Genomic DNA, 25944 nt, shown 5'->3' with positions numbered 1-25944 from the left:
TACCAATGTAATCTGTTAACAAAAAAAAAAATAGTAGTTCACATTCACAACGAGACATATTCAATTCATATTTCCACCTAAAAAACATGTTGTATAAGGAAAAAAACCTTGTCTCATATAAGGCAAGTATCTAAATATTCGTTTATGCTAACTAGAAGGAAGAGAATTTGCTCAGAATTGCGTTAAATATGGCGAAACCAACTCGTATTTGCCATCAGCTGATTTCAAACCACAACATAACTATAATGTAACTGCAAGTGTCCAGTCAAGAAAATCAAACTACTGTGCTTGAAAGAACACATTTTACTGTTGGTTTCACTCCGATATAAGATAAATAACGTAAAGTTCGTATTATGGTGATATAAAGGAGAGTTGCAAACGGAATCACGTAATTTTTTTACGCAATAAACATGCTACCAACGTAATCTGTTAACAAAAAAAAAATAGTAGTTCACATTCACAACGAGACATGTTCAATTCATATTTCCACCTAAAAAACATGTTGTATAAGGAAAAAAACCTTGTCTCATATAAGGCAAGTATCTAAATATTCGTTTATGCTAACTAGAAGGAAGAGAATTTGCTCAGAATTGCGTTAAATATGGCGAAACCAACTCAAATTTGCCATCAGCTGATTTCAAACCACAACATAACTATAATGTAACTGCAAGTGTCCAGTCAAGAAAATCAAACTGAAAATGGCAATTTACAGATAGAAAATGCTACTCTAAACATCTCCAATAGGACATCTAAAATCTAATAGCAACCCCTTCAAATAGTGATGTAGTATTCAAAATACAGTCAACTCTACTGAGAACAATAGCACACCTGGTTATCTGATAAAGATAAATGGCTGCAGGATCCTGTTGCTCTGTTCTGAGCCATCTGAAGGTTTGTTATGTCCTGAATTCGGCGATGCTCAAGTATAAGGTCATCCATTGCCCTTAGGTTGTGCTGGGTCTCCTAGAGAAATTACAGTTGCAGAACAATTAAATAATTACAGTTCAGAAATTCATTGTTTACTTGCAAGCATTAACAATACTGATGGTGACATCAATCACTTATGGAGAATAAAGTCCATAGCCCTACGGTACCAGGAAAATTAACTGTACCCACCACATCTACAGAACAATAAAAAATGACAAATTTTCTAAGACAATTTGTATTTTTCATAGCTACAAACCTGAGGTCTTAACAATAGGATAATTGAACCAAACAAAAACTTCTTTCAGTTTTCTTCTGAAGATTGAAAAAGAAACCCACAAAATCACTGTGTAACGTGTTTGCTTCTGAGTATTTACATTTAATTTTACTCCACATTCGAGTACTTTCAGGCCTTATCTGTGGCCCATTTTCAAGAGATGTTACGGTTGTCAGCCTTGACCCAGGCTGACAATCGAAACATCTCTTTCTTGAAAATGGGCTACAGATAGGGCCTGAAAGTACTCGAGTGTGGAGTAAAATTAAATGTAAATACTCAGAAGTAAACACGTTACACAGTGATTTTGTGGGTTTCTTTTTCAATAGGATAATAGCTAACACCTAGCTGGATCCGGTTAAATTGCAGATGAAAGCGAGGAATTTTGTGAGATCTGGCAAAGTGTGCGTATATCGGGTGAAAAGTGGTCAAGGACCACGAACCCACGTCACAGCATCAGTCTTTCCCAACTCAGGATGTCTTAGCAAGACAGAGGGACAGCTAGAGGTGGGCAGTACAATGTTAAGGCCTCAGGTTTGTAGCTATGAAAAATACAAATTATCTTAGAAAATATGTCATTTGTTCATACGTGAACAAACCTTTGGTTTTAACAATAGGATAGACTTACACTTGGAGGGAGGTACAAGACATCTTAAACCGGCTGGCGGCCTACCCACCAGTCCAGCTCCAGAAGAAATGACTTCCAGAGAGGGACTGATGCCTTTGAGAAGCTTGATACATTGATATCTAACCACCCAGACACTAAGCGACGTACAATGATATATGGGAGAATCATTGCATAGAGAACTAAAGAGAAACTTTGACTGTCCAATAACAAACCAACAAACCAGGGTTTGTTACCACTCCCTACTCCTCCTTGACAAGGAGCGGAACATATGCTACCGAATAGAGGGTTGGTTATTTGCATACCAAGCAACCAAACTATCAGTTTGACTAACTTACTCACCTGTATCGGACCAGTCCAACGAATGACGTGTCTATTCTTCAACCTGCCTGAAGGAAGAAGGAAAGGTACAAGAGAAAGAGAGAGACCAGCCAACTCACTCATCCTCTCATCCACAGAATCATCTTAGGTAAGATATAAATGTGTTGGACAGCCACCACAGGACCCAGGGAAAACGTGTCCATAGATCTGTGGGCAACGTTCTTAAGATAGAAAGAGGTGAACGTGGACTGGCGTAACCAAGTACCAGCGTTCAGCACTCTATGTACAGCCAAGTTCTTTTTGAAAGCCAGAGAGGGACCAATTCCCCTAACGTCATGTGCTCTAGCCTGCACAGATGTGGCGGCGGAATCATCAAGAGTCAAGTATGCCTGTCTGATGGCTTCCCGTATCCAAAAAGAGACAGTATTCTTTGATACCTCTTTCTTTGTACGTCCTGTGCTAACAAAAAGTCTGCAGCAGACTGGCCTAAGGGGCCGTGTCCTTTTAAGATAGCAACGCACAGCCCTGACAGGACACAACAAAAGCTCTTGAGCATCACCGTCCACAAAGTAATTTAGAGATGGAATGGAAAGGAGGTGAACCTATCATCATGCACAGAGGGATTCTGGGTCTTAGCCACGAATTCTGGGACAAATTCAAAGGACACTGACCCCCCAACCCCTTGGTGTGCTTCACATCATAGCTCAGAGCGTGCAGCTCCCCCACTCTCTTCGAAGATGACAAGGTAAGGAGAAAAGCTATCTTGAGCGTCAAGTCCCTGTCAGATGAACGACGCAAAGGCTCACATGGACCCTTAGTGAAACTTCTCAGAACCAAGGAAACATCCCACGTCGGAGGCTTGAGCTCCCTAGGAGAACTTGATTGCTCAAACCCCTTAACTAGCAAGGAAAGTTCCCACAATGAGATGTCGATACCTCTAAGACGTAACACCAAACTCAGGGCCACCCTGTAGCCTCTAATGGCAGAAACGGACAAACGTTTCTCATCTCTGAGGAAGGTCAAAAAGTCTTCTATGTGCTGAATAGAGGTTCCGAGTGGAGAAAAACCCCGTTTCCGACACCAATCACAGTAAATCGCCCATTTGCCTTGGTAAACTGCAGAGGTCAACCTTCTGAGACTGCAGGACATATGCCCGGCTGTCCTCTGAGAAAAGCCTCTTGCTCAGAGGAGATACTTGATAGCCTACAAGAGACAGGGATTCTACCGACTGGTGGAACCTTTCTGCATGCGGCTGACAAAGGAGATGTTGCCATGGGGGAATTTCCCTCAGAACCTCCAACAACAGCGAAAGCAGATATGGAAACCATTCCACCTGAGGCCACAAAGGGGCTACCAAAGTCATCCTGAGACCCTGCAAACTCATCAGCCTGTTCAGGACTTGACGGATCAAATTAAATGGAGCGAAGGCATACACCTCCAGGTTGTCCCAAGGATGTTGGCACTCATCCTCTGCTAACACTAGAGGATCTGGAACCACTGAACAGAATATCTTCAGTTTCTTGTTGAATCGGGTCACAAAAAGGTCCAGCATGGGTCTCCCCCAAACCTTGAAGAGTTTGTCTGCTACTACCTGATAAAGGGTTCACAATGTGCCTAGGATCTGATCCCGACGACAGAGCTTGTCTGCGACCACATTCCATTTGCCTGGAATCTACCTGGCTGAGAGCTCTACTGAATTGCTGACCTCCCACTGGTGAACCTTGACGGTCAAGGCATGAAGTTGTCATGAAACTAGACCTCCCTGCTTGTTCACATAAGTGACTACTGTGGTGTTGTCAGACATGAGAACGACAGAGTGACCCTCTACTTTCTCCCAAAACTCCTTCAGACACAGAAAGGCTGCCTTCAACTCCGAGACATTGATATGCTGCTGTTTGTCCTCCAAACTCCAAACGCCTGAGGCAATGAGGCCGCCTAAATGAGGCCCCCAACCTGCGAGGGAGAGAATGCAGAGGAAAATTTTTCAAGAGATTCCGGTCGTCCAACCACCAACAAAGGTCTCCTCTCACTTCCAGAGACAGAGGAACCATTAATATGGGTGAGTTCCCCGCTGAAGACCAGAATTCCCCCAGCCTCCATTGTAGAGACCAAAGATGAAGATGCCCATGAGGGACCAGCTTCTCCAGGGAACACAAAATTCCCAGAAGAACCTGCCACTGATGAGCTGACTGATGTGGTTCCAACAGAAAGTTTCGCGCCACCACTCACAACTTCTCCCACGGGAAAACTCTTGAAACCGGCGTATCGATGACCATGCCCAAGTAGAGAATTCTTTGACTGGGTATGAGGTTTGACTTTTCTTGGTTGACCATGATGCCCTGTTCCAGACAAAACCAAAGCAGACAATCTCTGTCCTCTAGCAGCTCCTCCCTGGAACCTGCCAGGACCAACCAATCGTCAAGGTACCTCAGCAAACGGATCCCCTGGGCATGGACCCAACTTGAGACGAGAGAGAAGACCCTTGTGAACACTTGAGGGGCTGTGGTCAGCCCGAAGCACACAACTTTGAACTCGAAGACCTTGTCTCTGAGAGAGAAGTGAAGGAACTTCCTGGACGTCAGATGAATAGGGATCTGGAAGTATGCGTCCCTCAAATCTATAGACAGCATAAAGTCACCTTCCCTCACAGCTGCCAATACTGAATGTGGGGTCTCCATCTTGAACCTCGTCTTCCTGATGAAGTGATTCAAGGTGGATAAGTCGATCACAGGCCTCCAACCTCCCGACGCCTTGGGCACCAAGAGGATGTGACTGTAAAACCCAGGGGATGGACGCACCACTTCCTCTATCGCATCCTTGTCCAGCATCTTCTGCACTTCCTCCCGAAGAGCCAAGAACTTCATAGAATCTGGAGAATACACCCTCCTGAGCAGAGGCTTGTCTGAGAGAGGGGGAGAGAAGTCAAATGGCAGAAGATGCATCACCCAAAGGACATCTACTACCCACTTATCTGCCCAGTAACTCTGCTACTTGGCCCAATGGCCCGCCAGGCAACCCCCCACCCGTGGCACAGGAGAGGGAGAGGTGCCTAACATACCAACAACCCCCTTTACCTCTGCCCCTGGGGCCCCTTCTCGGCTTAAAGGAACGGGAGCGAAAGGGACGTTGGTCCTCTGACCTAGGCTGGGACAAATGGGGAGGCCCTGCCGAAACCAAACTCCTCGACGGCCTACCAGGCAACGACCTTCATGACTGCTGCTGGGAAAGGGGAGGAGGAGGAGCCGGACGTCTCCGAGGACGAGACTCTGACTTAGACACAGCCTGGTGCACTAGTCTGTCCTTGGTGTCAGCCCAGCGCCAGTCTATCGCATCTTCCAGCTCGGTCCGAGGGAACAGAAATTGTGATTCCAAAAGGTCCCCATTCCTCAACCAGCAAGAACTCAGGTCCAACCAATCTTTCCATCCTGGATAAAACTGCGTCTCTTCTAATCAGGAGAAAGTTAGCCCATAAATTAACACTGAGGTGGGCAAGATACGAGAATGCCTTGCCTCCAGACTGCAACAAATTGGCAAGAGAGAAAGCACTCACCAACCCCTCTGAGAACCAGTCAGAAGCTATCTTGGTAATGACCGCCGACCAGAAGTCTAGCCAAGAAACCATCTGCAACATGGAGGCTGCCGTAGACTCCAAAGCTGAGGCATCCTACGGAGACAAGGACAGAGCCACCGACCTCACCTGCTCCAAGGTCAATCCCGGCTTCTGACGAATGACGTCCGGGTTAAGATGACACGACATCAAGTATGCAGAGTTTGTAGCATAGTACTTCCTATGCCTCGTGAGAGGAGGGGTAGCAACTTGGCACAGCCCCTAGAGCGAGGCAATCCGTCCTGATCTGAAACAGAGGCGTTAACCTTATGCTAGATCGACTGGACATACCCTGACAAGGGAAGTTGAAATAACGACTCTCGAACATGGCCGTGTACGAGCACATGCGGGGCGGACACACGTTCGTGCATATGTGAGGAGTCTTGAACACTCAAAAAAGAACGAGAACCCCTTGGAGTCGAACCCCTGGAAGTACCAGGGAGAGGGGCAGACAAACACTCCTGCGGCACTTACTCCGTGCTCACAACCTTCGACTTCTTGACAGGCACCTTGAGATCCTTACAGTGACAAATATGCCCTGGAGAAGGAGAAGCAGAAGCACCTGCAACATGTGCACGAACGTGGGAGGTTGCAACACACTCACGACTCGATACAGAGGACGAAGCAGCCACTGCAGATCGCACAGGGGAAGAAACTCTCAGTAACACCAACACTCGCAGGAAAACGGGCGTGCTACTCCTCACTCGCAGATGAAGAAAGGGCAAAGTCTTTAGCCTTCCAACACAGCGGAGATGGAGGAGAAGGAAAGGAAGACAGAAGAGGAATACAGCACTGGCTCCTTACATAACTTCTTTGCAGGAGGCGGGGGCGACGCAACGCGCTTGCTTCCAGTCCTCCCAGCCGACATGGCAGCAAACCTATCTTCTAAAACAGAGTCCAATCTCTTAAGAACCACATGGCATAAAGCCTCAGATGGATCAGCAAGAGAAGGGGCCGACAACATGGAAGGGAGATGCAGCGAACTAGATGGCAGAGATAACATCACAGCAGCTAACTATGATGACACAGACAAGCGAGGCAGTGCCGCAGAGACAACTGGGAGTGACGGCATCGATGGAAGTGACATCACATGCGGCGATGACGTCACGGCTTCCCCTCAATCCGAACGGGAAGCAGCCACCACTGGCGGAGGGATACAAAATGGCTGACCCCGTGACATCACTGGCGGGGCTGACGCCACGGCTTCTCGACTTGATGAAGTGGCAATCATCACTGGCAGAGCAATACAATATGGCTGACCTTGGCTACCAACGAAGATGAGGCCAGGAGGAGGGGGGAAGACCTGAACAGCTTTTGGACGCCTCCGAATCTAAAATTAAAGAAACTGATGAAAAAGCCTCCTCCCTCTCGGGAACCAAATTAGCTCCTGAGGAAGAGGGGGCGACATTACATAAATCAGCCTGAGTGCCTCCCGATACTTCCAATGATGAATCGATGGAAGAAAAGGAAGGGGACTAAGGCAAAACACTAGCATGGGGAGTGATAGTGGTAGGAGACGAAGCATCGGGAAGAGGAGATGAAAAGCCCTCCCACGAAGGAAGATTAGAAACTCTACAATACTCCCTCTTATTATAGAATAACTCTCTAGACCATGCACGGCATTCCGTGCAGGGATTTGTTACTGTACAAACGTTAAAATGGCACCTACTACAAGTGATGTGAAGGTCCGTCGCTGACAAAGCCAAAAATTGAGAACACAGAAAACCTGGAGTTCTGGGGAACACACATTGATGAGGCCGAGAAGGAGCAGAAGAAGCCATAATAAAAGCACACACATACACACAGAAACACAAGCGAAAACGGGCAATGAACCGGGTAAAGGCCGAGGGAGGTCAACCACAACTCTCATCCATGCGGTTAAGAAAAGACTGGCGCTGTGGCGTGGGTGCGTGGTCCTTGACCACTCTTCATCCGATATACGCATGCATTGCCAGATCTCACAAGATTCCTTGCTTTCATCTGCAATTTAACCGGATCCAGCTAGGCGCTAGAAATTATCCTATTGTTAAGACCTCAGGTTTGTTTGCTATGAACAAAAATCACGCCCTATGAAATAATACAAGGGAAATGGTCAACAATGAGCAAATTTTAAAAACCTGATTAACATCTGGAAAATAATTCTAATAACATAAAATATAAGAGCTAACACAAGCACAGTGCAAATACATACGTATATACAGACCAACATATGAATGCTAATTTTAAGTGATCAAATTTAATAACCCTACATACCCCCATGAATCTGTGAGCAAAAATTCAGTGACAATTACTTTGAGTGAAAAGTAGTAGTGAGCCAAATATTCAAGAATTCTCCAAAGAGTATCAATATAAAATCATGAAATATGCAAAATATTTACTGAGTTTGCAGAGAACACGACAACCATCATCATTTATTGATAATTTTATTAGTAACAAGCTGCTCCTATCTATTGACTGTTTTATCATTCACTTAGAATTAAAGGGAGTATTAAATGATAATTTGTTTTGGAATACAAAAATACTAACTTCAAATGAGAAAATTCTATTTTCTTGCAAAATAGAAAAGACCACAAGAGTACACACCTTCAATATGGATGAGAGGAACTTGAACTTCTTCCATACAACTGGGTCTACTGAGAGCTCTGAAGAACTTTGGTTTTTACTGTCAGAACCCACAGATGTGAAACTTGTTTCATCTAAACTAGTTTCATTAATGCTATCATTACTTTCCTCATTTGCAAAGGTTCTACCAGCACTCTTTCGTACATGGGCTTCGGAATCACTATATTCATAATTTTTACCATCACCTTCATAATAGGGACTTCCAAGCATATGAGTCTTCGATCCATGTTTTCCACCACTGCGGTGGGATTTGCTCGTGCTCATATCTTGATGACTATCGTTGAGCACATCGCTCTGTGATGCCAATACAGAATCACTTGGGTAGGCACTCTTAGATGGTTCATTATCACTTGTGCTGTCAGCATCAACATCCATATTTCCTAATTTAAAAGTTTCTCTCTCCTCTTTATACAGTCTGGATTAGTTGCCTGAATCATCTGATCTGATCTTACTCATGGCTACTCTAGGAGAGACAACTCTTCTAATTCCTACATTTCTGGAAAATATAATGGCAATGATATAAGAAATTACATATGATGCTGAATAGAGTTCTATAAACTTATAGCTAGCAATGCAAATAAATATAAAATCCTTAAATAATTACTGCACTTAACTGTTTTACAACAGCCTCATTTTGATAAGGTATAAACTCTAAATTCAAATTTGCAAGAAGTGGTCAGAATCTGCCACTCATTCTATAAAGCATGTATAATGACATTAAAAACGCTCACTGATATCATCAGAATATCATGTTACGTTATTGCGTAAAACTATTTTCAATATAGCAAAATTGACATGAACAAAAAGTGATATAAAACTTCAAGCACAACCACTGATATACATTACTAAGTAGACAGGAGACACCTATCACTAATAGTATTCTTAAGAAACAATTAAAGGGGTGAATATACTTACGCTTACCCTACCAAAATCACAAATTTTTGGTAATTTGTATTTTTCCTAGCTAAACTTACCCTGAACTGCTATCGTAGGAGAATCCTGGATGTTAATCCCGTACCAACCAGAAAAAACTGGTTATTCCCTCCCAACCCCCAGCCAGGTACGTGCCCCAGGGTCGAAGATCATGACCTCTGACCCGACCTGCAGTCCTTTCCACACCTCTAGAGCTGCTGCCCTCAGATACACGGGGAAGGTAGGGTGGGAATAAAAACTCCATAGTTCGGGGTGAGTATAGCTAGGAAAAATACAAATAACTAAAAATTTGTGATTTGTTCCGACACTATATACTTAACCTGAACTACTATTCGTAGGAGACTTAATCCTTAGGAGGCAGGAGTATCTAGGGAAGGTTAGGTCCTGTCTAAGGAAGAGGTTGACCTCCTTCAGGAAGGAAAGAGGAGTGGGAGGGGGAAGACCCGCTCCACCAGATTAGGGTGCAGGTAGGGATCCCCCTACCGGATAGAACAGACCCCAACTGGAGGGGAGGGGAGGAAATAACTCTCTATGTGTGTAATGCAATGGTTTGTAAACATATACTACCCCTCACATAGACTCACCTGATAGTTGAGGAATCTTGTCATGTACGTACTTCGGAGGCCAAGTAGGAAGAGGGGGGGGAGGTAAGAATACGGAGGATGAACACACCTCATACACACACACCCATTCATACGACGAATCCCCCAGGCTGGACTAGACCCTCTGCTGGCCTGCCACCACCGGCCCAATCTCAAAGGCGACAAGAGACCTCCTTGTGCAATCCTTGAGGTAATGGGCCGTAAAGGTGGACTGCCTTTTCCACACCCCTGCCTGAAGGATCTGACTGACGGCCAGGTTCTTGGCGAAAGACAGGGAGGTGCCTATACCTCTGATGTCAAAGGGCTTCGTGCCTTGAGGGAGGGACAGACCAGCTCCCTCGTAGGAACTCCTGATGGTCTCCCTCAACCAGGATGGTGTTTTTCGAGACTGTCTTCTTCTCACGCCCGGTAGATGAACAGGTTTTGAATACCGGGGCGGAGTCCCTCTGTTCTGCTGAGGTACTTCCTTACCGCCCTGACTGGGCAAAGGAGCAAGTCCTTGGGATCCTCTGACTTAGGCAGGGCTGGGATGGAGAACTCCTCAAACCACTCATCCACTACTGACAGGTTTTGAGTCTTGGCCACGGAGTACGGCACGAACCTGAAAGTTAGGTCCTTCCACCCCTTGAGTGGGACACCTGGTAGGAAAGGCCATGAAGCTCCCCCACGCTCTTGGAGGAGGCTAAGGCTAAGAGGAAGACTGTCTTGAGCGTGAGCTCCCTGTCTGTAATATCTTTGAGGGGTTCGAAGGGGGGCTTTTTCAATGCATCCAGGACCCTGGCCACATCCCAACGAGGCACTGCCAGGGACATGGCGGGGCATGCCTGCTCGAAGCCCCTAACGAGCAGGGAGATGTCCTTGGAATTACCCAGGTCTACACCTCTCTCATAAAAGACCTGGCTCAAAGCTGCCCTGACCCCTTAGATGGCTGCAATGGAGTCCTCCCTAAGGTGGACTAGGAATTCAGCAACATGGGGAATCTTGGTACGCAAGGGATCCAAGTTCTGTCCCTTGCACCAGGCCCCGAATAGTTTCCACTTCACCTGGTAAACAGCTGTGGAGGACTTCTTAAGGCATCCCAACATGCAGGAGGCCACCTTGCACGAGAAGGCCCTCTTACTTAAGAGGAGCTCGATAGCCTCCACCCGTGAAGGCAGAGGGCGTCCAGGCTCTCGGGGAACCTCTCGAAGTGGGGCTGCCTTAGAAGGTCCGGCCTTCAGAGGAACTCCCAGGGGTCCTGGATGGACATCTCCAGGAGGTCTGGAGTTGATTGAGGACCTGCCTGAGGACCCCGAAGGGGAGGAACACGTAGAGGTCTAGTCCGTCCCAGGATTGCTGGAACACGTCTTCCCAAACTGCTTGTGGTTCAGGCTCATCGTGAACAAGTCCATGGAGGGGGAGCCCCACATCCTGATCAATTCACCCGCTACTGCCGGGTGCGGGGACCATTCCGTCCCTAGGACCTGGCCTTGTCTGCTGAGCCCGTCGGCGATCACGTTCCTCTTCCCCGGGTTGAACCTTTCCTTACAGGGAGATTCCAGCATTTTTAGCCCACTCTAGGACGGTCTTTGCCTCGGAGCACAGGAGTCGCGATCTCAGACCCCCCTACTTTTTTAAATAAGCAACGACGGTGTCGTTGTCGTACATGACCGCCACTCCTTTGTGTCTCAGATTGGTTTCAAAGGCTTGGAGCACTCTGAGGATGGCCAGGAGCTCCAGGCTGTTGATGTGGAGTTCGCGCTCCCAATCCGACCACTCCCCACCCCTCATTTCTGACTGTAGGTGGCCTCCCCAGCCCTCCCTTAATGCGTCTGTGAGTAGGAGCGTCTCCGGAGGGATATCCGCCAGCAGGACACCCCGCCGGAGGTTCGTATCGCCTAACCACCAGCGTAGAGCATCCACCACAGGTTGAGAGGGGGCTACCAGCTCCCATGGGCTCTTTCCATCCGAGGCCCATCCGTCCTTCAAATTCCACTGGATGGGCCTCATCTTCAGCCTTCTCTGAGGAACTAGTTTCTCCAGGGAGACGAGATGGCCTATAATCCTCTGCCACTCTCGAGCCGGTCGAGGAGTGTCTGTCAGGAAGGGGGTCACTATGTCTCTCAAGTTGGAAATTCATTCCTCTGACGGGAACGCCCTGGCTCTTACCGTATCCAGATCCATCCCCAAGTACATCATCCTGTTGGTGGGCTCAAGGTGCGACTTCTCCCAGTTCAGGACAATGCCTAGTCGAGCGCAGAGGCTCAGGAGTTTTTCCCTCTGCTCCTTCAAGAGGTCCCTTGAGGAGCAAAGGAGTAGCCAATCAGGAGGCGCATACCCTTCTTGTGGGCCCAGGAAGACACAAGGGAGAACACCCTTGTGAAGACCTGCGGTGCCGTGGACAGGCCGAAACAGAGGGTCCTGAACTAGTACGTCGTTCCCTCCCACCTTATGTGGAGGTACTTCCTGCTGGAGGGGTGGACTGGGATCTGGAAGTACATGTCCTTGTGGTCCAGGGAAAGCATGTAGTCCCCCTTCCCTACGGCCACCAGCACAGAGCGAGGGGTCTCCATCTTGAACTCTGTCTTGAGGATGCATGTGTTTAGGATGGACAGGTCGATCAATGGTCTCCACCCCCTTGAAGCCTTCACCACCAGAAAAGGGATTTTGACGTAAGGAAAAATCTATTTCTGGGCGATTGGCTCGTGTCGCCAGCGAAATATCCTTTAATCTATTATTTCTAGGGTAAATGTACTAACACATACCAGAGAATAAATAAATAAAGAAAAAGGTCAGTACAACTGACTCGCTCACCCTCCAAGAGGGTGTCGGTATGAACACTATGGCGAGTGAGACCACTACCACGAGCCGAATGCCAATAGAAATCTCCCCCTACAAAATCCCCACAAGAGGAGAGCCGACCCACAGAGTGGGCAGCAACTACTACTACTCCATCCCATGCTGCCGACTGCTGCGCCTCTGGTGGCCATCCTGAAGTTAGCAGACAATCTTGGGCGATGGGATGGGTAGGGTGGGATTTCGCTGGCGACACGAGCCAATCGCCCAGAAATAGATTTTTCCTTACGTCAAAATCCCTTTTCTGGGCTCAGCTCGTGTCGCTGCGCGAAATCGTACCAGAGAAATAGCACAAGATTGTAAATAAAATTCAACAAAACAAAAAAAGAGGTCTCAAATAAAAGATAAAATAAATAAAAGAATAATAATTCTAATAAGATACATATACACAATGATACAAAAATAGAAATATTGTTTAAATTGACTTAATGCTAATAATATTTCTTAACCTAAGGTAATTTACATATATACAGGGCTTACATGGCATATATGTTGCGAAATAGTATCTGTGTATTGATATGTATCAAGAACTCTAGAGCAATTAAGAGAATAAGTTGAACAGAACAAACTTCAATAATAACAATATATAAAGGAATGTATATAACTTAATATCACAAAACCGCAACCAATGCAATTAAGATGTATCCCCTAGCATAAAAATAAGGGGATCCCATCCAAGAGATTCAATATATACAATCGATTGTGAGTGTCCCTAGCAAAAAAATAAGGGACACCCACCATATCATCATAAAAGCAGCTAAGACACAAGGTAACCGTAGATGAACAAGGCAGGAATAGACGAACTGTTGGGTGAGACAGGTAGAAAGGAGGACTGGATCTTCTACTAAAGATTAGGCAGAGTCGGGGGAAACTATGTTACCCGCCGCCACTGCTGAAAATTTCAGAGCTTCCAAGGACTTTAAGTAATGACGTTTAAATACTGTCGGCGATTTCCATCCAGTATATTTTTTCAACTCATCGAAGTTCATATGTTGGAAATAGTTAATTGAGGTGGCTACTGCCCTGACATCATGTGCTTTTGGAAAAGAGTCAGGATTGGCTTGTTTAATAAAGTACAAGATTTGCTGCTGATGCCTTTAATAGATAAGTACCACCTTTTTCTCTCATAAAGAGAGGACCCGAGAGGATGAGGAGGTCCTAGACAGAAAGGCTCGTAAGTCGATACTGGGCAAAGAGATATATCTTGTGGAAGGGGTAGTACCTTCCATGGTTCCCACCTCAATCAAAGGATCTTCATTCTTAGCTATAAAAACTACGTTCCAGGAGAAAGTAGCACTTCCCCCTGTGGGAAAGGAACTGAATATGATCCGGATCTCTGGATAATGCCGACAGTTCTGAAATTCTAGCTCCTGAGGCCAAGCTTAATAAAAATAGAGTTTTTCTTAAGAGCATTATAAAAGAACATGTGTCATTATCAGTTTCTGAAGCCAGCTTTAGAACATCATTTAAGAACCATGATACTGACGTAGGCCTTACAGAAGGTCTAAGTCTAGCACAACGCCTTGGGAATAGACGAGAAGTAGGAGTCTGTCAAGTCTATGTTGAAACCAAATTGAAAAATCTTTTTTCAAGGCTGACTTGTTTGTCGTAATGGTGCTAGCTGCTAAGCCTTTTTTCGAATAAAGATCTGAAAAAGGATATAGCTGAATTGATTGTCATGATTCTAATATCTGATTCTCTCAGGAAGGTTGCTAACAATTTTTTGAACAGTAGCATCATACTGTCTCAAAGTTGAATCCCTTTTATCGGATTCCAAGAAGAGAATATTTTGAGGGTCAATATTCGCATCCCTTTTCGCTGCAAACTTCATGAAATCCATAAAGTTAGGGTTTTGAGAATTCCTGAGGAAGCGAACACAGTCTTCGTTTGTACTGACTGGGAGAGCTTGGGACTGGGAATCCGAAGAGGGCGAAGACCCAGTTCCAGAATTAGAGGGTACCAATTGCTCTTCGGCCAGTCTGGGGCTACTAGAGCCACTTGACCCTTGAATGTCCTGAGTTTGTTCAGTACCTTCATGAGAAGATTCACTGGAGGAAAGACATAAATCTTCTCCCAGTTGTTCCAGTCTAGGGCCAGGGCGTCCGTGGCATAGGCCAGAGGGTCCAGGTTGGGGGCCACATAACATGGGAGTTTGTGGTTCGCTTGGGATGCGAAGAGATCCACTTGTAGGCCTGGAACTCTCTGAAGAATCCATTGGAACGAAACTGTTGTCCAGTGACCATTCCGACTCTAGAGGTACTGATCGGGATAGAGCATCTGCTATGACGTTTCTCACTCCAGCTATATGGGTGGAGGAGAGGTGCCAACTGAACTTGTCCGCCAGGGAGAAGATGGCTACCATGACATGATTTAGATGGCGCGATTTGGAGCCTCCCCTGTTTATACAATGTACTACCACTGCGCTGTCCAAGACTAGCTTTATGTGAGTACTTTGGCGGACGTAACCTTTTTAGGGTCAAGAACACTGCCATTGCTTCCAGTACGTTTATATGGAACTGACGGAACTGAAGTGAACCGAAGTTCCCCTGAACTTTCTTGAACTGGGAGTATCCTCCCAACCGCTTAATGAAGCGTCTGTGTGGATGGTGATCCCCGCCCCGGAGGAGGAAACTGAAGGGGTACTGAAACCGATAAGTTCTTGACTTTTTGCCCACGGGCGAAGTCGATTCCGTAGAATCTGAGGGACTGAGGATAATTTGTCCTGGACCTGACATTTGCTCGTGAGCGCCAGATTCTGGTTAGGTCTTTCAGTTTGGCTTTCATCAAGATGTTTGTCACTGATGCAAACTGGAGTGAACCCCAGGATCCTTTCCTGAGTTCTTCTCGACGCCAGTTTGTGACTCAGAATTGCTTGACTGACTTTGCTATTTCTTCCTCTTGGTTGATGGAATCGACAGAGTATGGGAGGATAGATTCCATTGAATGCCCAGCCACTGAAAGTTTGACTCTGGAGTGAGTCTTGACTTGGTCCTGTTTATCTTGAAACCTAGATATTCCAGGAACCGAATCACTCTCAGTGTTGCTTTGTGGCATTCCTCGACTGTTGGAGCCCAGATTAACCAATCGTCGAGATACGCTACTACCATAACCCCTTGCGACCTTAGTTGTTGAACCACCACTTCCGCCAACTTCGTGAACAACCCTGGGTGCTACGTTGAGCCCGAAAGGAACTACCCTTGAAGGAGAATGTCTGGTCTCCTATTTTGAAGCCCAGATACGGACGGAAGTGTCTTGCAATAGGGATATGATAGTAAGCGTCTGTAAGATCGATAGAGGTGGTGACGGCCCCACGGGGAAGTAAAGGTCCGTACCTGCGAGATCGTGAGCATCTTGAACTTGTCGCAGCGAATGGCTAAGTTTAAGCGGGACAAGTCTAAGATTACCCTTCTTTTTTGTGAGCCTTTCTTTGGCACGCTGAATAAGCGTCCTTGAAATTTTAACCTGTTGACTCTCGCTATAGCTCCTTTCTGAAGGAGGTCCTCCGCATACTCCGTCAATTCTTTGGATGGAAAGTTGGCGGAAAGGTCTGGATGGGGGTCGGGTCCGCTATCCAGCTCCAACCCAGGCCTTTTGACACAATGCTCTGCGCCCACTTGCTGAAGTTCCACCGGTGGCGGAAGTGAAACAGTCTCCCTCCTACCTGAAAATCCTCATTGGTTTTGGTAGCCTCCTCGGCCTCCCCTGAAATGCTTTCCTCTATTGAAGGGCCCTCCCGATCCTCTCCCACGAAAGGATCGCTTACCTCTGCCTCCCTTACCCGAGCGGTCATACTTCTGGGAAGCCTGACCCTCGAAGACTTGATTGTAGGCTGGAGAGAGAGCGTAAGAGGTGGAGGGTTGAGGCTGGGGGGAAATAACATAGATTGGCTGCGACTGAGCCTTGGAGGTAGAAGGTTGGGCTGCTTGCACCAACGGGACAGCTGGAACCTGCTGAGTAAAGCGTGGCTGTTTCTTCTGGTAGGGCTGGAAACGTCTGGGTTTCCTTTGAGCCTTACCCTTGACCACTTGATCTTGGCGTCTCTTGGCCGTAAGACCCCAACGATCTTTCAGGCTTTGGTTTAATCTCGTAGCCTCTGACTGGACCTCCTTCACCATCGCCTCTGGAAGAGGTCTGCTCCCCAGATGCTCGATGTAAGCAACTTATTCGGCTCATGCCGAATTGTTGCTTCTTGGAGGACATGTTTTCCTACAATTCGTCCTAGCCGTGGCGAACTCAAAACATATCAGACTGCACCGTTTGAGTCAGAGACTTGGTGAGAAGCTTAAAGAGTGGCTCAGAACCATAGGAAATGGTAGCCACCTCGGTCATGGACATGGTATTAATAGACCTGGCTAACCTCGATTTAGCATCAAATTCCGCCTGAATAAGGCTATCCGGAAGCCTAGGTAGCTTCTCACCAAACTGCTCCATAGCACAGTCTGGTTTGAGTTTGCCCGCTGAAAAGGTGTTGGGTAAATCTTTCCACAACTCACCGGCTGAGGGAAGTAAAGGAGACGTAGGGTCCGCTTCTTTCAGCTGAGGCATCGAATCCCCCTTCTGGGCTGCTGGAATGGTGGTTGTAGCGATCTTTGTCAAGAAAGGGAGCGGGGTACTCTCTTCCACTGTAAAGATCGTAAAGGGACTCTTAAAGGTTGAATCTTTGTATTGGAACAATCCATGTCCTCCTAGACCCTGAGCCATTCTTCTGAGCCTGGTCTCGTGAATAGAGGACTGTCTCTTTCGGTACCTTATCGTCCCGAGTCATGGCCGAGGCGGTGAGCCTGGCGTAGCCGATGAACGGAGGCTGAAGGTCTTCCGGGTAGACTCGAAGTCTTCAATCCTCCGAGTTCCACATTCCGGGATAGAGATAAGCCCGTCTTGGAAGGGGGCGTATGACGCTACTCTCCAAGGATTGTTCATTGAGAACGGAGGTAGAGAGTCATACGGGGGTAATTGGGCTCCCCCTGTGCTGAAAGGTGGGGGAGAAGCTAGTGGAGCTTGGCTCAGTCCGGCTATAATGTTGTCCTGAGAGTTGATTCTATCAGACAACCGGGAGAACATTTGTTCCATACTGGTTTTCAGAGAACCAACCAGATCGCCCACTTGTTGCAACAGACCAGCGTTGGAATCCAAAGCCGGAGCTGCTGCGGAGGTGGAAGGGTGGCTCTGAACCGGAACCAAGGGTAGTGGAACTGTCGACTCCGCTGGAGTGTGTGATCTCTCCCTGGAGGATCTACTCCTAGAGGATTTAGAGCCGGACCCAGAAGCTTTAGACTTCTCTGCTCCGGGATTTCTAGCCGGAGACTTACGAGAAGAAGATGACGCCGAAGCCGTCTTTTTAGACGACGACGACGTCTTAGTCAAGGTTTTTACAGCTTGACCTTTGACCTTGGGTCTAACGGAAGCGTCAGGAAGAAGTATATAATTTCTGCACCTGTAAAGCCTTGGAAGGATGGAGAGGTGCAGGGGTAGAAGATCCAGTGGCACCCAAGGGCATCCCTTGGGCGTCCAACGTACCTACCTCGACCAACAGGTCGTCTACACCTACCATAGGTTCAATATTAATGTCCAATGTCGCGACTTCCGAGGAGATGTCCTGGCCTTGATCCGTCAACGAGGCAGCAAGCTGTTGCTGAATGAAAGCGATAGTCGGGGCCGCCTCTGCTGGGTCGACGTAGCCTGTAGACTTGCCTCCGGGGAAGATCAGTACCGCCAACTTCTTTTCAAGAATGTAGGGCATACCCTTGGCGGCGTTCTTCCCAAAACCGCCGACCCAGGCCCGCAGGGTTGCCAGTGCGGTATCCCTCACAGCCGGGGCCTGGAAGAGAGGGTATTGATTAGATTTTAAGATTAAACTTAAAAAACAAAACTAAAAAACTAAAAAATTAAAAGGCTTTAACTTAAAATTATAGGGGCTGCAAAACCCCATGAATTTTTATCTTAAGTTTGAAAGATTGAATTTAGAAAACTTAAGAATTATAACAAATGGGGACTGGCTAACGGAGTTGGAATACTTACCCGTCTAAAAAGCTTTGGCTCACCAGATCATAACAGATGGTACACGTCTCGTGATACCAGACCTGGATGTCCCCGTGCGGAGTGCGGACTCGCGCATGGAGCATGGGACCGGCAAACTTCATGTCCACATGGGTCTTGAAGTGTGGCGGCGCATCCCGGATGCTCACAGTTGGTGGTCTGTAAGTGAAAAGACACATGAGTATCTTAAAGGCTATCACTTACAGGCTAAAGGACAGAAGAACTCCGTTGCATGCCGGAGCTCGGAAAAAATTTTGGGCATAACCCCTCCCTTAACGCCTGAATAGGCTATAACCCCGGAGAGATCCGGTGAGACAGGTAAGGGAGGGGGGATGGTTTAAGGTAGCTTAAGATAAACTTACTAGTTTAACATAACAGAACTTAAACCTATAAAAAACGAACGTACCGGACTAAGTCCAGTGCGTGGCGGAGTGTCGTGACTCAGCGAGACGGAGTGGTTAGTAGAGACCAACTGTACATCCCGGTCCACCCTTCTGGGTGGACTAGCACCTTTCCGCTGGATGCCGGGGCTCCGGTGGCAAAGGAGCCCCAGTAAGGTGGGAAAGGGCGAGAGGACAAACAGACTCGGGCTAGCAACGGAGCGACGGAGTAGCAACGGAGAGGGGAAAAGGCCAGTCCCCCCCACCTTTACCATCCGGCCGGACCGAGACGCTGGAGAGGTCGAGTCCAGTCTGGGTCTGTCCCGTCCCTCTACTCCCTCCGCCTGGGGGGAGAGGGAGGCAGGCTCGGGTATGCGGAGCGAGCATGGGTAGACCAACCCACCCCCCGACTCTATGGAAGAGCGGGAGGGGGGAAGATGACTGGACAGTCGTCTGGCTGCTCCGTGATCACGTAGTGACCACGGGGCGGTAACAACAAAACAATGAAATAATAAAGCCTAGAAGACACAACCGGCTGATCAGAGAGATGCTATCGGGAAGCAACCGAACTGAGGAGCGGTAGCATATGGGCCCTATGGGCCCTAACCTAGGCTAAATGAGCCAGACGCCTACACTAACCTAAACCTAATATAATATAATATCATATAAAATATGAAAGGAGGAAAACAAAATAGTAGGAGAAAAAATCCAGGAGTGTACGACTAACCCGAAGGAAAGTCTACCACTCAAAGCTAGCCGGGGCCGATACTAAGAGCCGTGGCTAGGGTCTGGATAGAAGGAGCCTACATAAGGTAAAAGACATGCATGCATGACAAAAACCGTGTAGACTGTACCCTAAACAAAAATGATATTGTTATGATACAATAAAGTTTGTTCATACTTACTGGCAGATATATATATAGCTGTATTTTCTGAAGTCCGACAGAATTTTAAAAACTTCCGACACAGCAGTGGTCGCCAGGTGGTTAGTACCCATTCCCGCCGCTGGGAGGCGGGTATCAGGAACCATTCCCATTTCTATTCATAATTTTTATTTCCACTGTCCCCTGAGGGGAGGTGGGTGGGTACTTGATTATTATATATCTTGCCAGGTAAGTATGAACAAACTTTATTGTATCATAACAATATCATTTTTGTTCATGAAACCTTACCTGTCAGATATATATAGCGTGAATCCCACCTTTGGAGGTGGGAAGGGACAGAATAGAAGGATTTTGGGCGGGAAACAAATGCATGCAGATGATTTACATCTTGGTTCCACCTGTTAGCATAGCTGGCTTCGTGGTTACTGCCACGTAAGTCTGCTTGTGCTACTAGAGTTGCCAGCGAGGTAGAGACCTATATAGCTGGTGCACTCCAGATGATCTGTCAACAGGGGCGAGACCACGACGTGACTAGACCATATTGACCATACCATGAGGGCTAAGAAGTAAAATAAAATAATATATATATATAAATATATATGATCACCACCTGACCAACCTAGCCAAAGTTAAGGTGTGTTAACTAAGCTTAAAGAGTTAAGAAGTCGCCGTTGTCGGCGACCTCAACAACTAAATTAAGAGCTCTTCCTAACCATTTTCTACAGGATAGGATGAGTGGTACTTCTTGCCCCCAAGATTGTGTCTGCAGACACGTATGGCCCTAGCGAGCAGCAGATCTCATATGCCATCTTCACATCTCGCAGGGAGTGTGGAAGTGAACACAGAGTTGCTTCGCTAAAAACATGGTACTCAGGATGTTGCTGAGTGCCATGCTCTGTTGAAATGCTTCCGAGGCCGCGCCCTCACCTCGTGAGCATTCAGATAAAAGATTTCAAATCTTTGTGCAAACACAATGAAGGAGCATTTTGAAAGAACTCCTTAAACACTAAAGCCAGGCTGTTCTTCGATATGGGCAAGTCTGGTCTTTTTCGGAACACTGCAGATTGCCCGATTGACTTCGACTTTCTTGAGTTTTTATGTAGATAAAACTTGAGAGACCCGACAGGGCACAGGACTCTCTCTGGCTCCTGCCCACTAACTTGTGCCATCCTTGCTTCCAAGCTCCTGGCCCAAGGACAAAACGGGTTACCATTCTTAGGCCACAACGGAAGGGTTAGAGAGCACACCGCCTTGTGTTCTCTAAAGCCAAAACTTGTGACGATGGCTTAAAATATCTCACTAACCCTCTTTGTCGTATCTAGGGTGGTTAGAAGAAGGCCTTCCTGATCACCATGCAAGAAGTTAACAGGTAGGAGAGGTTTCGAATGCTTTGACATCAAGAACTTCAGACTACGTCTAAGTTCCATATTGAAAGCTTCGATCGGACATGCACAGTCAGTCCGTCTGTACTAAAGTCAGGTGACCGACCAGTTGACCAGTCAGACGAATCAAGGACAGCAAGGCTGTACCCTGAAGACCATAAGGCACTATTCTTCGCTGAAGGATGAGTGTCTGGACTGCCGCCTGGGCGATTCAATCTAAGCAAACCTTGGGGTGTATCAACGCAACCCAACGTCGTCAGCGAATCAACTCCTGACCCTCGAGCTTCTGGTGCCAGGAGGAAAGGGCGAGGAGCAAAAAAGGCGATTCAGTCCCGAAGGAAGAATGCCTGACAGTCCAACCTGGGTCTCATGTTACACGATCATCGGGGTGTATAAACGCAACCGACTTCGTCAACAAGAAACTCAGGGCTACTATATGTCGCCTGATCTCGCACGAGTGTCTGACTCCGAGAAACCAGGTGAGACAAAAAAGTAGATGGTGAGCGAGGTTCGAGATTCCACAGAACTCAAAGATCGCGAAGGGCTTTGTTGTTTGACAGACGCAAATCTCTGAGCCCAAAGGCCGTCAACAACAAATATTTGCGTATTCTTTAATAGTTGTGACTGCCAGCTTATCCCATTCTTCAGACGGAAATGGAAGACGGTAATCTTATTCTGTCAACATCTCGATAGCCTGAACGTAGTCAAGACTCAGAGCGGAGAGGTTATAGGTACCTTTCGAGTTAGAGTAGACCGACTCTCTCGGAAAAGGTCCTTGGAAAGTGAACTAGGAAGTATGTGACCTCTGTGAATCCAGGATCCTGAAGGCCAACATGGGGCGATCAGCGTCATTGTCGCTCCCTGTGACGTCATAAATCCTCTTATTACATTTCCTAAGCAATTGAAAAAAGGGGAAAAGAGATAAATATCCATCCCCGTCAATATATAGGATGGCGTTTAATGGTACCGATCCCGGATCGAGAATAGGGGCGGGGGAGCGAGAAGAAGAAGCCTCTTCGTCCTCAACATATCGAAGAGAAGAATAAAGAAAGGGCGTCCCTAAGTCTCCACAACTCTCAAACTTACTTCTAAAGAAAGATTCCACTCGGAAGTCAATAGTTGCTGCGTCGATCGAGACTATTCGTACGGACTTTCGCAATCCTGTAACGAACCTCTAGAGGATCGTTACATTCTACGCCTGTTGTTATAATAGCTTTCTCGTAAATTCGAACAGGGACCGAGAGAAGATACTTCTTAAGATATGAGAGAGCTGTGGAATATCAGAGTTGATCTGGACCACTGGTTCCCAAAACTCGTTACGAGGACTGGAGGGACTACCGAATCGCCTTTTACTTCTTTCAGATTAAGATCCAGGCATCTGAAACCCTATCCAGATGTCCGGCACCTTCTTTCTATCACCTCAGGTGATAAACGCACTGAGAGATGTTCAGAATCATTCCTAGATCTTGAATAATATTCAGTTTCCCGGTAGGAAAAAACTGTGGTCTGAATTGCAGTCTATTCGGGGAAACAAACTTCTTCAGGAAGGAAATGGTCCCCAGCAAGCTCATCCATTCCCTCCCGAGTATGCTACTTCCCTAATAAGGCTGCGCTTTGCCTAAGCAGGAGAGCATATAAAAGTGCAATGTTGCGGTAGACTCGTAGTTCTATACCGTGCGGTAACGAGCACCGAAAGGATTAAGAGATAACTCTGTTGAACATAGTAAGGCAAAACGAATGCAACGTTTATTCATTCACGTAAGAAATCCCTCAATCTTAGGCTAAAGTCCGTGATTGTAGGGGGCAGAGTTACAGTTAGTCAGTCAATCCCGCAGGAGAGACGTAACCGCCAGCACAGAGATACGGTTAGTCATTCAATCCCGCAGGAGAGAGAGACGTAACCTACGGCGCATGACAGCACAGCGTGACAGCAGCAGCCAGCAGCTTACGAACGTCGTCTCTTAACTTATGTCTGGGTTGCCAGCTACCCTATTCTACGAAGAAATAGGTCCGTTATTTTTTGAGCCGAAAGACTCTCAAGCTGGTATATTTAAGAAACGAAACAGAAAACTAAATATATAGATGCGTTTGTGTCGTCAGAAACACTACCATACAACGGTAAAAGATAAATCGGAAACTCCTGGAAGGCTGCAGGGAGTAACGATTAAATGTCCTTAAAATAGACAATAGACCTCTCGGTTGCCATCCGAAGAGGTAACTACAGCAAGCGTATATGACTTGAACCAACCAGAAGTAAAATAACGCAAGGCAAAATATGAAATTATATCACAATAAAGTTTGTTCATACTTACCTGGCAGACATATATATAGCTGAATTCGGAAATACAGCTACATACATATCTGACAGGCAAGTTTCATGAACAAAACTTAAGAGAATCGAAGCAGTCAGCTCAAGCTTCTTATGTTACTGGACATAAGCGTTCATTGACGTAGTCTACAAGTCTATTTCTTGTACAAGTCTGCGAATGACGAATGAGAGCTCTTCCGAATCTTGTCATAAGAGCTTATTCGCTTACGCAATATCAAGTTAATGAGATGTTGTCAATGAGAACTAACCCATTTACGGACAAAGAGATATTTGTCAATGAGGGGATACCCACAATTACTTGAACACACGAAAAGTATATTGTCAATGGGGGAAAGTCACTGAATTGACAAAACGTAATCCAGGGAGTCAAGCATTTAATTTTTTCAATTCCCGTCTCAAACGAGGAAGGGGCAAGAATCCTGTTAAGAGACTGGGCTTACGGCAGGTAGAACGACGATGTTCAATTCGGCAGCGTAGTCCCAACTAGAAACTAACAAAATCTATCATCTGAGCCCAGAAATAGGTGGCTGTAGAACCCCACGGAGTGATCTACAACTAGCTTGAGGGCTCCCTTCTCCAATAGAGACAGGACCTCCAGTCGAAGCACCTCCCTGTGACCGGGGATCCAGGGGGCTGAATGCCCCGCTATCCGGCTCCCCTGTCAAGGGAGGTTTCACGTCTCGGAGGGGGATCTGGTAGCCATCCAGGGATCACCCCTGAGATCCCCCCAGTCCTCCCAATGATTGGAGAGGCACCCCCCCACCCAAGGCATCAAGTCGGGTAGGGAAGCGGCCGCCTTTACCTCTGCGAGATGACGCGGGCCTGGCTCTAAACCAGGAGGAGGAGGACTGAGCAGCTCTGGAGGAGGGCTGCATTCTCTGAGGGCCCCAGCCTCCTGAAGACCGTTCTAACATGCTCGAGGGGGCCCCTGCCCACAGCCTGGGCCCTCATCTCGGCTTCTGGGCTTCTAGGCTACGCTGTGTGGCTGGTTGTCTGCACAACAACAACACCCTGTAGACGACAGAGTCCTAGTTCACCTTCCTCCAGCGTTCTAGGGCTTCCTCCACCAGATGATCAGGGAACAGGGATTCCGCCGACACCGTAGCGTTCCAGAGGGCCCTCGCCTCTCTGTCCGGAAAGCCCCTAGGCAGGCGAGCAAGGACCGCATCTCTCCTCTTTAAAACCCAGTTAGTCCATTGGGTCAGCAATTGGGTGATCAGGAAGCCCAGTGACTTGCCCCCTGACAGAACCAACTCCTTGAAGGCGGCCAACTCGTTTTCATCCTGCAGATCACGCTCAGTTGCAAAGCTGGCGACTGTGCCTGCCCAGTGGTCCAACCACGACACCGCATGGATGGAGGTCCACGCCATGGATTCCATGGCCATGGCCTCCTGTTGAGAAAAGGAGACGGGACTTGCCAACAACTTTTCTCCCGAACAGCCCGGAGGGAGGGCCGTGAGAGGCCCCTCTACTGCCTTCAGAACCAGGTACATGCCCTCTGGAGCCTACAACCTCCTTTGCCTGGCTTTGGCAGCCGGAAGAAGCTTCAGAGAGCCTAGGGCCCTCAGGGACTTCTTGGGCCCTGCCACCACCTCTTCCACCTGCGCCAGCACTTCGGCCAAGTACGGAGCCTGGGGGAGGGACAGGGAAGGCTTGGACTCTACCTTCCCCCCAAAGAGACAGTCTACCGCCAAGACCCTCCTGGAGTCTGGGGGAGCGGGTGGCTCCGCCAACCCATTCTTCGCATGGATTAACCCGAGCACCCTGCGAACACAGAGCCCTCATCCGTGGCACCTTGGACCTCCAGCGGGCTCTGCAGACTGGTAAGAGCGAGGGCGTCCTCTTCAAAGTCTGGTTGCGGGGACAGGGGAGGGGAGGGATGCTGGGCCGAACCGGAAAAACCTACTGCGAAATGTGACACCCCCGTGAGGGGGGGGGAGGCCCGCCCGAGCCGTAGGGGCCATCATGGGCCACCCTCCGGACGAGCGGGACCCTGCTGGGGGAGCGCTGAGGAGGGACGCTCCACTCCACCTGCGCTGCGGGCAGGAGCAGAGGCCCTGAACAGGATGGAGCCCGGCCAGCTGGGGCGGGGGCCAGCTGGGGCCACTGGAGCTGCAGGGAGACAACCCCGGGAGGGGGGAGGTCACTCTCGCGGGGGGACCTCGAGGGAGCGGCGTACTCAGGAACTGA

At 47.7% G+C, this 25944-nt stretch overlaps 1 protein-coding gene across 1 annotated transcript in view; it reads right to left on the bottom strand.

Moving 5' to 3' along the window:
* The window catches only part of LOC135221665 (golgin subfamily B member 1-like), a gene marked incomplete in the record, with an annotated part of 242075 nt that overhangs the window by 192624 nt on the left and 23507 nt on the right, over positions 1-25944 (bottom strand). The window contains 2 exon segments of the mRNA XM_064259372.1: positions 829-963; positions 8335-8869. Coding sequence (XP_064115442.1) covers positions 829-963; positions 8335-8748 — 549 coding nt within the window.

Source organism: Macrobrachium nipponense, chromosome 3, assembly GCF_015104395.2.
Source record: "Macrobrachium nipponense isolate FS-2020 chromosome 3, ASM1510439v2, whole genome shotgun sequence".
NCBI classification, from domain to species: domain Eukaryota; kingdom Metazoa; phylum Arthropoda; class Malacostraca; order Decapoda; family Palaemonidae; genus Macrobrachium; species Macrobrachium nipponense.
This window is presented reverse-complemented; position numbering and strand designations above follow the sequence as displayed.